The sequence below is a fragment of the Mobula hypostoma genome, chromosome 9 (genome assembly GCF_963921235.1).
Source record: "Mobula hypostoma chromosome 9, sMobHyp1.1, whole genome shotgun sequence".
NCBI lineage: Eukaryota > Metazoa > Chordata > Chondrichthyes > Myliobatiformes > Myliobatidae > Mobula > Mobula hypostoma.
In genome coordinates, this window is record NC_086105.1 from 108,415,667 (window position 1) to 108,429,177 (window position 13,511).

At 40.2% G+C, this 13,511-nt stretch overlaps 1 protein-coding gene across 1 annotated transcript in view; it reads right to left on the reverse strand.

Moving 5' to 3' along the window:
- Window positions 1–8,317: 8,317 nt before the first annotated feature.
- eif3ba (eukaryotic translation initiation factor 3, subunit Ba) overlaps window positions 8,318–13,511 on the reverse strand; it is a 52,723-nt gene continuing 47,529 nt past the window's right edge. Inside the window, exons 18-19 of the mRNA XM_063058860.1 lie at window positions 10,905–11,018; window positions 8,318–8,800 (exon numbers count right to left, since the gene is read on the reverse strand). Coding sequence (XP_062914930.1) covers window positions 10,915–11,018 — 104 coding nt within the window. The 3' untranslated portion in view covers window positions 8,318–8,800; window positions 10,905–10,914. The remainder of the gene's footprint in view (window positions 8,801–10,904; window positions 11,019–13,511) is intronic.

Sequence of the window (13,511 nt, forward strand, 5' to 3'; positions counted from 1 at the left end):
TAGCTATATATATATGTGCAGTACTGTAGATAAGTCTAAAACTATGATCAATTTTGTGAACTTGAAGTTTAAAAAAGTTGTTATTTACCTAAAACAGGACATTTGAATATATAGCTACAACTTTGAAGTGAAATGGGAGAAGAAAAATTACTAATGTCAAGGTAATAAAAACCACAAAAACACAATCCAAAACTATTATCTTTGATCTGCCAGCAATCTTCCTTATCAAATTTTATACTATTTTCCAGTCAATGTATGTATCAATTTAATTCACGAATACATTTTGCATAAAATCTCTCTAATTATTTGAGTCTGTGTGCCTCAGTTCTTGATTGTTGTTAAGTTGAGTCCCTCTCTTCGTGACCTCATGGACCATAGGCAAGATACAGAAGTAGATTGCCAGGCCTTTCTTCTGAGCAAATACCGCTGGGACCTTGCTGGGTTTGAACTCAGGACGGTCTGCCTTGAGGTCCAGTGCTGAAGCCACTACACCACCACCTGGCAGTTCTTGAACAGAACAGAATTTGATTGAATTGTTCCTTGCTCTTGCTCCACTCTGCCCCAGCTGGTTCTTGTATATTTTAGGCCACATATTATGGTGTTACTTCAGATATCCAAATAATCAGACCATAATACTGTACACAATATAAAGCAGTGCCACATGGGAGAGACTCTGAGAAGGAGCAAGTCATAGGATAAAGCAGTAATTAGCAAAGAGCAAGTCTAGTAATCAGGATAGCCAGGGACACAAAGAATATTTAAGCTGCATTTATTTCAGCATCATCCCATATGGGTAGAACTTAGAAACAAGGTGTGATGGGAGGGCGGTTCACTCTAGCAGTGCTGTATTACGGACTACCCTGCACAACCCACGCCCCCCCCCCCACCACACACACCATTGGTCAGGGGGAATCTGAGGAGCAGATGTATAGAAAAATTGCTCATAATTGTATGAATAATTGGGTAACATTAGTGTGAGATTTTAATTTCCCCACTATTGACTGAGCCTCCAGAGTGTTAAGGGATGGACTGGGTGGAATTTGTGAAAAGTGTCCAGGGAAGTTTTCTGGATCAATAAATTGAGACTCTGCTGAGGAGGGAGCTATACTGGATCACCTCTTAGAGAAAAGAACAGGGTAAGGAACTGAAGTGGCAGTCAGGGAGCACTTTGCCTTTAATGACCATAATTCTATTAGTTTCAAGATAGCGATGGGAAAAGATAGGCCCACAGATTAGGAGCAGAGCTTACTATGGGTGAATTGGGCAGGTTCTATCAGAGGCTGAATGGGTGAGCCTGTTTGAAAGGAATGACTGGCGAGAGGGAGGCTGTTAAGAGTGTGACACCAATAGTCCAGGGACAACATGATTCTGATAGGTTGAAGTTAGGGAGCTTTGGCCAATGAGAGATACTGAAGCTCTGGTCAAGAAATGAAAGGAAACATATAGGTAGCTATTGAGCAAATCCAAAAACAAGGATACTTTAAAGGAAATCAGAAAGACAATGACAAGGTATGAGATGGATTAAGATTAAGGAAAATCCCAAGAGGTTCTATAACTATATTAAAAGGGTAGCTAGGGAGAATAGGTTCACTTAGAGATTAGCAGGCAGGGCTGCCTATGTCTCAAGCCATAGGAGATGGATGAGATTTTTAATATTTCTTGTTGGTATTTACTGAGGATGAAATCATGGTTACTCAAGAAGTAGGGGAAACAAGTGGAAATATTTTTAAGGACATTTGTATTAGCAGGGAGGAGGTATTTGCGGCCATACTGCACAATAAGGTGGATAAATTCACTGGCTCAAACCAAGTATCCTCAAACTTTCTGGGAGGCTAGAGTGGAAATTGTGGAGATATTTACTTCTTCATTAGCCACCGTTGAAATTCCCAAAGACTAAACATTGGATAATGTTTATCCGTTTACAGAGTAGCAAGGTTCAAACTAGGAAACTACGGACCAGTTAGTCTGCAAACACAAGGAAATCTGCAGATGCTGGAATTTCAAGCAACACACATAAAAGTTGCTGGTAAACGCAGCAGGCCAGGCAGCATCTCTAGGAAGAGGTACAGTGGACGTTTCGGGCCAAGGCCCTTCGTCAGGACTAACTGAAAGAAGAGGTAGTAAGAGATTTGAAAGTGGGAGGGGGAGGGGGAGGGGGAGATCCAAAATGATAGGAGAAGACAGGAGGCCCAGGGAGAAGGAAAAGGAGGGGTGGGGAATGCCTAGAGGATGGGCAAGGGGAAAAGTGAGAGGGACAGAGGGAGAAAAAGGAGAGAGAGAGAGAGAGAAAAAATGTGTATATAAATAAATAACGGGTGGGGTACGAGGGGGAGGTGGGGCATTAGTGGAAGTTTGAGACGTCAATGTTCATGCCATCAGGTTGGAGGCTACCCAGACAGAATATAAGGTGGTGTTCCTCCAACCTGAGTGTGGCTTCATCTTTACAGTAGAGGAGGCCGTGGATAGGCATGTCAGAATGGGAATGGGATGTGGAATTAAAATGTGTGGCCACTGGGAGATCCTGCTTTCTCTGGCGGACAGAGCGTAGGTGTTCAGCGAAACGGTCTCCCAGTCTGCATCGCGTCTCGCCAATATATAGAAGGCCACATCGGGAGCACCGGACGCAATACATCACCCCAGCCGACTCACAAGTGAAGTGTCGCCTCACCTAGAAGGACTGTCTAGAGCCCTGAATGGTGGTAAGGGAGGAAGTGTAAGGGCATGTGTAGCACCTGCTCCGCTTACAAGGATAAGTGCCAGGAGGGAGATCAGTGGGGAGGGATGGTGGGGGGGGGGGGACGAATGGACGAGGGAGTCGCGTAGAGAGCGATCCCTGCGGAAAGCGGGGGGAGGGGGGAGGGAAAGATGCGCTTAGTGGTGGGATCCCGTTGGAGGTAGCAGAAGTTACGGAGAATAATATGTTGGACCCGGAGGCTGGTGGGGTGGTAGGTGAGGACCAGGGGAACCCTATACCTAGTGGGGTGGTGGGAGGATGGAGTGAGAGCAGATGTACGTGAAATGGGGGAGATGCATTTGGGAGCAGAGTTGATGGTGGAGGAAGGGAAGCACCTTTCTTTAAAAAAGGACATCTTCCTCGTCGTGGAATGAAAAGCCTCATCCTGAGAGCAAATGCGGCGGAGACGGAGGAATTGCGAGAAGGTGATGGCATTTTTTCAAGAGAAGGATGAGAAAAGGAATAGTCTAGATAGCTGTGAGAGTCAGTAGGCTTATGGTAGACACTAGTATATAAGCTGTCTCCAGAGACAGAGACAGAAAGATCTAGAAAGGGGAGGGAGGTGTCGGAAATGGACCAGGTAAACTTGAGGGCAGGGTGAAAGTTGGAGGCAAAGTTAATGAAGTCAATGAGCTCAGCGTGCGTGTAGGGAGCAGCGCCAATGCAGTTGTCGATGTAGCAAAGGTAAAGTGGGGGACAGATACCAGAATAGGTTTGGAACTTAGATTGTTCCACAAAGCCAAGAAAAAGGCAGGCATAGCTGGGATCCATACAGGTGCCCATGGCTACACCTTTAGTTTGGAGGAAGTGGGAGGAGCCAAAGGAGAAATTACTAAAATTAAGGACTAATTCCACTAGACGGAGCAGAGTGGTGGTAGAGGGGAACTGGTTAGGTCTGGAATCCAAAAAGAAGCGGAGAGCTTTGAGACCTTCCTGATGGGGGATGGAAGTATATAGGGACTGGACATCCATGGTGAAAATAAAGCGGTGGGGGCCAGGGAACTTAAAAATCATCGAAAAGTTTCAGAGCGTGAGAAGTGTCACAAAACTAGGTAAGAAAGGATTGAACAAGGGGGGATAAAACAGTGTCGAGGTATGCAGGTACCAGTTAGTCTGATAAGTAGTAACCAGATAGTAGATGAGGGTAGGTGAGACTTGTCTATTTGGACTTAGTGTTCACCAAAGCTCCACATCATAGGTTCGTCTGGAAGGTTGGGTCCTGTGGAATCCAGGTACAGCCAGTTGATTCAAAATTGGACTGGAGGTTGGAAGCAGAGGGTGGTGGATGAAGGTTGATTCTTGGAGTGGAGGCCAGTGATTAGAGGTGTGTTGCAGGGGTCAATGTTAGGACCCTTGGTATTTATGAATTATTTGAATATGAATACATGAGATTTGATCAGTAAGTTAGTAAATGACACATTAGGTGCTGTTGATTATTAAGGTTATTGTAAATTACAAGAGGATCTTGATCAGTTAATAAGTGAGCCAAAGAGTGGCAAGTAGACTTTAATACAGTTAAGTGTGAGGTGTTGCATTTTGGAAAGTCAAATCAGCATAGAACTAGTGCTATGAATAATAGAGCACTAGGGAAGATAGGGTGGTGAAAAAAGCATTTAGCATGTTGGCCTTCAAGGCGAGCATTGAATATAAGAGTTTCGACATGATGTTGCAGTTGTTGGTGAAACTGCACTCAGAATTTTACAATTTCGGTCACCGTGCACCCTATTATAGGAAAGATGTGGTTAAACTGAAAGGAGTACAGAAAAGATTTGAGGATGTTAACGGGACTGGATGGCATGAGTTATAGGAGAGGTCGGTCGGCCAGGATAGGACTTTATTCCAAAGGAACATGGAAGAATGGAGAACTTAATAGAAATGTTTAAAATTATGAGAAGCATAGGTAATAATCTCCCAGCACCCCCAAGAATATGGGAGTACAAAACTAAGTGAAAAGATTCAGGGTAGAAGGAAGATTTAAAATGAATCTGAAGGGCAGCCTTTTCTTACGCAGAAGGTGGTGAGTATGGAATGAGCTGCCAGAGAAAGGAGAGGTAGGTAAAATAGAATCACTTGGATAGGTAGATGGCGGGCCAGGGCTTACAAAGATATGGTAAAATACCAAATGCAGGAAATTAGTAATAGTTGGGTAGGTAATGTGGTCAGCATGGACTCATTGGGCTGAGGGGCACATTTCCATGCTGCATTACCCTAATTCCATGTCATTCCTCCTACCATTAAGGTCATCCATCCAGCTGCTGTTTAAATTGCAAATTAAATGCTACAGTTTCTGGAAATTAGAATCAGAAACTATAGCAGACATTCAGTTGGGAGAAGCACATATGTTGAGAATTGAAGATGGCAAAATTTTAAATGTACATCTCCAGTATTCTGTGTTCTATTGATGTCAAAAATAAAACAAAAATCATTTGAATAAACCCAATTTCCACTCTTCCCCCGTCAATGATATTGGATAAATTAGGTACATAAAAAATTTTAATTTATTTGATGCATAATGTGATGTAAAACACACACCATTACTATATTAATGACCCATTGATTATAATTAAATGCAAGATTTTATGCAGTTTTACACAGCAGTCTTGATTCATTCTTTGTTTTGAACATACATTTTTAAATAATGCATGAGATGTTCACAAAAATATTGTGAATTGAATTGTCTTTAAAAGAATGAGTTATGTATTCATTCACCCAATTATGTCAGTGCCAAGTACAGCACTTCAGTTTTCCAACCAGGATCAGTAATTAATCAGGATAATACATTGCTTGCTGTGTATTGGAAGACAGCTTTCTCTCAATCTGAAAAGAGCAACCAATGTCAATGTTTCCACATTTTAGAACAGCTTGTCAAAGCAGTCAGATTTGCATTATCCACAGCTTTGTATGTAATCACATATCTGCCATGAACTGAATTGACACTTTGAAATACACTTTATACAAGACTCTTGAAGGATTTTCAACTAGAGCGTATTCAAGTCAAAAAGGTTAAAATTTATTGAATGTCACTTACTGTTTGACATCATTCTTAGAATGAGGGAATTAACCCCAACATGCTGGCCAATACTTATCCCTCAACCAACATTACAAGCACATCTGGCAGTCAACTGTCAAACTACTATGAAATCAGTGGCAAATATTGCATTTATTAACATGTCATTAGCTGTTTATGCTGTGGGCAATTTGAAGGTCATATAATTGCCCACAGCTGCAAGCCCTCCCACCCTGCCCCCTTTGCACTCATATTCTAATATTTCAAGATTTCCGAAGTAAGGCATTCAGCAAGATCCCACATGGAAATCTGGCCTAAAGGTTAGAGCATACAGAATCTAAGGCAAGTTGGAAAACTGATTTCAAAATTGGGTTGGTAATAGAAGACAGGATAATGATGGCGGATTGCATTTGCGATTGAAAGCCTAGTATTTGTGGTATACCACAGGGATCAATGCTGGGATCTTTACTGTTTATCATATACAGTTGCAGAGTACACAAAAACTGGGACCTGCAAAATAGTCGAGTTATGTAACAACACCGAACATCTGGCAAGTTGGGCGAGGCAATGGAACATGGAATTAATTCCCAGTAAATGAGGAGATGCAGTTTGGGTGGTTTTACAAGGGAGGCCTAATCATATGGCATGACTGAGGAACAGCAGGATGGTGGAAAAGTCCATAGATCCATTAACAAGTAGCACAGAAAATAGCAGCATGGAGGTCCCGGTTCAATTTTATGGAACTCTGGTTAGGCCACAACTGAAATATCATGCAATTTTGGTTGTCACACAGTAGGAAGACTGACTGCACTAGACAATGCAGAGAATTACCAGGATGTTGTATGCCGTGGATCGTTTCAGTAGCTTTTTTTCTGCGTGGAGGTGGCTGAAGAGCGAATTGTAAGAGGCAATCAAAATTGGGGGATAGAGATGGGGAGGGCTGTGAAAATGTTTGCCCTCTGGTTTTTGACACCTCCATTATTGACAATAGGTTCAAGATGAGTAAGAAAGTTAAAGGGATCACTAGAGGAAACTTTCATGCAGAGGGTCACTGCAATTTGTAAGGCTTCACTTATTATATCTCCCAAACTACATCTTCTTAGCACCAATCACAATCTTCCTCTGGTTTGGTAACCAAAATTGCACGATACCCCAGCTGTGGTCTAACCAGTGTTTTAAAAAAATGGACCATGACTTCCACGCTGTTATTTTCTGTGTCCAGCACCCCACTGTCTGAAGGGGCTGGTTAAATAAGTATTCACAGCATTTCAAAAGCATCTGGATAAGCACTACAACCCCTATGGACCAAATTCTGATCAATGGAATTAATACAGATGGTTGATATGAATGTAATGGGCTAAAGGGCCTGTTTTTGTGCTGTATGATTGAGTTCTTTAAACCACGGCACAGGAATACAAATAATATCAATCAGCAGTACAATTACTATTATAATCTTTGAAACCAATTTTAATAATTCAAAATATTAGCCATTCCTTACTACAAAATGGACGCTACATCAATATTCCATCAAAAGAAGGACTAACTAAGATAGCAGCTGTTGTTTCACTTCTAACAGAGAATGAGCAGATCAAAGTCTTTCTAGAAGGCACATCCACTTCACAGAAAGGTTACAGGACCAAGTATGATTATTTATTCTACATGCACCAATATCCAATAGGGATCATCTCCTTTACTGATTTTATTCATATTCTTAAATTTTGTAATAGCTCCATTTTATCTCCCATAGATACTGCAAGACATTCCTGCCTGCACACACCCTATGTTTTTAAAAGGTCACATAATTTTGACATAGTAGAATTGACAATGATCTTTAGAATAAATAGATGGTTCTGCGAGAAGCATTGCTTTACTCAGGTCTTCTACTAGATGTTCAAATCTACCTGTTCCAGCACCATACCCCTCCCATTCCCTTCTTCGTGACTTGCGTTTCATGATCAGCAACACGGATGAAGTTTGAGCACTAGATTACTCAAAACCCTGTTGGAGAAAGGTATGCAATTCCAGCATGCACCTGTTATGCAATATATAAATTGATCATTCACTTGCCATAGATTACACAATTAAAAAAAAACTTCTCATAAAGATGTAAAAGTCTGAACTATTTAAACTCAAGACCAAATACCAACTCAAAGACTGGATATTACTGTACTACAACTGTGCAGTTTAGTAAAATACAAAAATTCACTGCAAATTAAGAATTGTTCTGAAAGATTATTGGTAAAGTAGCCACCAACCCAACTAGATCAAATTGTCTTGCTCTAATTTAACTTAATGCTCAATTTCGGCATCAATATGGGAAAACTGATTTCCTTAGCATCCAAAGTAATATGCAGACTTTTCGGATACTCCTATAGCTCTTTAATTGGTTAGACAGATAGTCATTTATTAAAACTTACATTTAGTATTGTTCAGAATTAATTGTACCTAATGAGACTGAGCAGACTGTAGACTAGCAGAATGCAAAACCTGGGTTTGTAATGGTTTGTCACACCAAGGTAAACCATAAACTGTGCTGATAATATACAAAGTCAGCAAGGCATGCAGTTTCTTCGGACTGAAGTTGTTAAATAATTAATACACAAGTACAACAGTAATTGGTGTTACTAAGCTTTATTTTATCCCATTTGATGTCAGATATAACCTGAATGGAGGAGGATACAGTCCACTGTAGTGCCTTAAGTGGACACTAAAATACGTAATAATTCTCATTGTAGTCTCAATATTCCTCCATACAAAATGCAATGTTAATTTACCATGGATGTAAAAATAGCCCATGGCTACAGGAAAGAGTGCCTCAATAGTATACTTACTTAAACCAATGACAGCTTCCACAGTGACTAGTGATACACAAAGTAAACTGCAGAGCTGCTGCTAATAAGTGAAATTTATTCACAATTAGTAAAAGTGAAGGCAGCGTCTTTATCACCACCACGGAAACTAATATAGGAAAAGGCACTGTGATGATCTTTGCAGAGTGGAGCGCATTGAACTTCCAGGTGACACAGGAGAAATCAGCTTCGCTGAAATATATGGTGGCACTGGGGAAAGACAATAAACAAAACTGTTTGCACATGAACTGAAAAAAGTATCCAACAACTGTAAATCTGTAGGTGCTCTTTAATTAGATATGGAAGCCCCAATCCTCTCTCAGTTGGACATTAAAAAAATTACATGGCAAGGTTTTGAAAAACAGTATGATTTTATTCCCTCTACCCACAATAATCACACCAACAATTTACAGGACTAAAGGAGATTATTTCAAAGTTATCTCACTGCTGTGTCTTGGATTTTGGAAATGTGCTGTCTTGTTTCCTATGTAATAGTGGTTCAATTTAAAACTAATTAATTGACTGTAAAGTACTTTGGGATATTCTAAGACTGAGAATGCTTCATACCAAAAATTCAGTTAGTTTGCATTAACAGAAAACTCCACTAGATTGTAACTTATGTTAGGAAGTACAATTATTTGCAATGTTCCAATTCAAATGTTGTAATGATAAAAGTTTTATTTAAGTAGAGGTCACAACAGAAATGTTTGTAGCCACAACCAAGAGTTTTCAATCTTTGAAGTATATATTTTTATATTTACTCATATTAAAATAAATTGGATGTTCCATCAAAACAATAAATAATCAATTTGTTCCGAGCTTACTTAGCCGTTCATTAAGAATATAGCAATTCTCTACCTCAAGTCCATAATCCTCAAATCAATTGATTAAAAAACCTATCAATCTCAGACCAGAATATACTTATTCAGAATATAATCTGTTGGATTGGGAATTCAAGATATTTCTTGTGTCAATCTTAAATGTGACCTTTTTTTAAAAAAAGTTTATGCGCCATTATTCCAGTCTTTCCAGCCATGGGCAATTAATTCCTGAACATTTAGCTTATCAACTTCCACTGAATATAGTATACTTCAATGAGATCACGCATTTTCTTCAAAACTTCACTGAAGGGTAGCGTACGTCACATTTGCTCACTCAGAAGTGAGCTTTTCGCTACAGAAAGATCAGTCATATGAATGGGTACAGAGATTAAAACTGCATTCAAGGTATGATGTCAATGGTCCAGCAAGAGTTTCTTACATTTGGCTATACAGTATTTTATCAGATTTCTATTTCTTACATTTGCATTCCAAACAACTTGCAAAAAAAGAAAGAGGCCAAAATGCTTACTACACATTGAGTTTCCATGTACCAGAGCCTTAATCCTTCCTTGTGTCAGGACTTGGTATTCGGTCTTTCTGAACTCTAGTGGTCCTTATACCAAGATGAATAATTTTCCCCATGTTCTTCCCCACTTAATCAAATAAAGTGCTTTTGCAGATTCCTGTCCTCTAGTACTGTCCCACCAGCAAATCTACATACATCACCTTCAGCCTTTTCATCTATAGTTACTTGAAAACCACTAGAGGCTCAACATTAATCCCAAAAGCAGTCAACCTGTGACAAATAGTTATACCATATTTACTTCTATTCCTTTATTCTTTAACTCTTTAACTCTGCTAATACATTATCCCATACATCTTGGCCCACAGACTTTTATGTAGCATTTGCCAAAATGCCCTTTGAAAACCAGATAAACTACAGCATCTTTATCCACCTTGCTAATCATATCCTTGGGGAAAATCAGATCAAGGCTATACAGTATTTTATCAGATTTCTATTTCTCATGTCAAACAATTTCACTTTCAGAAAACCATACTAACCACTACCCCCACATATCATATAACCTCCTAAGACCCCTATTACAATTATTGGATTCCAGTATCCTTCCACCAACTCATACCAGGCTAGCATCGCCTGCGGCTACTCATTTTCCCTCGACCCCTTTCTTGAACAATATAATTTGGTACGTTTTTATAAGATTGCCACTAATGTATATACTATTTCAGCAGACACTAGTTTTAGATGCCCAGGTTATCAGCCATCTGGAGTCCTGGGAATTTATTCTGATAACTAATAATCAAAATTTCTCACTTTGTGACATCTAATGCAAAATATTTGTTTTAAACCTCAACCACCTCTTTACTTCCCATTATAATGTCTCCTGCTTCTTCAAGTATTAAAGACGGTCTTCCCTTTCTTCATACTACACTTAACAAAGTCCATCAGATTCTGTATTATTACAGTAGCTCACCTGTATAAGACTACTCCTGATCTCCAACAGGGATAATTTCTTCTGTCACAAAAAATTCAACAGTCTCTTCCTCCCAATCATCAACGTTACTGTCCAGCTCATCAGTGTCAACACCTGCAAGGCAAGGAGGAAGAATTTAATTGCAAGGACATTTATTTTTCTCAAAAGAACATTTGAACACCAGTTCAATCAGCAGAGTTTTGTTCAGGTAAAATTGTTTCTGTCTTACTGTTTCAATCAAGAAATCTTCCTTTTTTAAAAAAAAGAGATAGCATGCAGCATTAAGCATCATCTAATCAAATTCAGTTAGGTGAGGCCCCAACCTCAACCAACTTGTGCACTTTGTTATAAAGGTAAGAATTCCTATCCAACCAAGGTGGTATCTATATACTACTAAAACTCTCATGCTCTGTTTCTCTGTTTGTGACTGCCAGTTAGTGCAAATGGTGCATTGCAGCGGCACTATTCTTGGCTAAATCGACTTAAAATGCACTAATTTACAGAATGCAGGCAAAGTTCAGAGTTATGTATTCGTATTACATTGCTCAGAATCAAAATCAACAGCTCCGCCTTCACCCAAGAACCAATGTCAGCCATGATGGAAACCACGACACAACGCATGTGCACGGCCAGCCTCAGCAGCACCATGCGATGCTCACAGCAGCGACACCAACCGCAGCAAAAGGGCAGGGCTATCACGTCCATTTAGGAGAGCACCAACCACATCACCAAGAAAAATCAACATCTTGGAGACTTTGCTGTTACTGCTTCATATCTTCTATCAAGTATTAGGGTAAAAAAAAATATGGACAGCCTAATTATGCTGCATGGAGGTGTTGCTATTGCTGTAGCATCATCAGGTATTGCAGCAACATTGATGCCTGGTGGTAGGACAGTGCATTCAAGATTCAAAATACCCCTCAAAGTCAATGAAGATGCCCTTTGTAACATCAATAAAAACGCAAATACTGCAAATTTACTCCAAAATGCGAAGCTTATTGTCTGCAATGAGTGCCCTGTGATTAGGAGGGAGAGCTTCGAAGCCATGGACTGCACTCTTTGTGATGTACGCGGCAAGAATGAGGCCTTCGGGGGTATTTTAACCACTTGCTGTGGCGATTTCCGTCAGCTTCTAGCAGTTGTGAAACGCGGAAATGATGATGTGGAGAATTCACGCATTAAAAAATCCCACTTGTGGAGAAGCTTCATCAACTTTCAATTGAAGAGAAACATGCGATTGAGTAAGGGAGAAGGACAATATTCTGAGTTCTTAATGGATGTTGGAAAAGACAAGATTGAGAAAAATGAAAACGATAAAATCGAATTACCTGAAGATATGATTCTGCCAGGAAAAACTATGGAAGAATGCATTAATTTCATCTACCCGACATTCGACAATCCTGTAGAACTGTTCTCAAGGAATTCTATCTTGGTTCCCCTCAATGAAATGATGCGAAAAATAAACCACATGCATTAGACGCTTCCCTGGAATCATGAAAAAATACTGTTCCTTTAATGCAGTAAGTGAAGGAGCTAACGCCATTCATTTTCCTACAGAATTCCATGATTCGGTCGAACTCTGGATTGCCACTACATAACCTGGAATTGAAGAGGGGATCTCCCATCATTTCAATGAGGAACTTGGATCCACGAAGGCTTTGCAATAGAACGCGGAATAGATGGTGGAAGAACTGCACGACAATCTCATCGTAGCAAAGATAAACATTGGTGCGTTCAAAAATGACATTGTCATGATCCCAAGAATTACTCTCAGTTTATCAGAAGGGGAAGATGTCCCTCTTCAGCGGAGCCAGTTCCGGATACCGTCATGCTTTGCTATGACTATACATAAGGCACAAGGCCAAACCATGGAGAATGTGTTGATTTATCTGGAGAAGGCTGGCTGGTGGCGCAGTGAGATCAGTGCCAGACTCCAGAGTGAAGGTTCCCGAGACTGAATCCATGTTGGGCCACCCCCAAGCACGCTTTCCATCCATGCCGGGTTGAGTGTCGAGCTAGCCACTCGGCCTCATAAAAAATACAAGGGTCGAGTCAGGAACATTCATAACGTGACCCAGTTAATCCTGACACCACGTGCCAGACAAGAACGGCTGAATGTCTGGTACAATATGCTTAAAAAAATCTGGAGAAACCGGTATTCCAGCATGGTCAGCTGTATGTGGCTTTAAGCTAGGGAAAAAGAAATGAAAATGTTAAGAGTATTCTTGAAGGGTGGCAGATCAACCAGAAATGTTGTCATCAAAAGTGTCCTTTGTTAAATGAGGAGGAGCTATATTTGTCTTGCTATGTGTCTTTCTTCTTTAATAAACCGAGGTTTTTCTTCAATTTCCAAAGCACATCACACTGCACTACCTTTCTCGCAAAAGGTGCTCCAATGGGTCACTCGGTTGTCTAGTTTCCATTTAATTTTAAATGGAAATGTTACACTCAAGTCATCTGTAAGGAACTAGTTCAAGGTGCTCATTGCTCTAGTTACGAAATCTAAGATACAAAGCAGCATCCAATTCATTAAATAAATGTAAGCTAGGATGCTACTCCGATGTACAAGGTGGCTGCAGCCAGAGCATCTAGTCCACAATTTGTTTT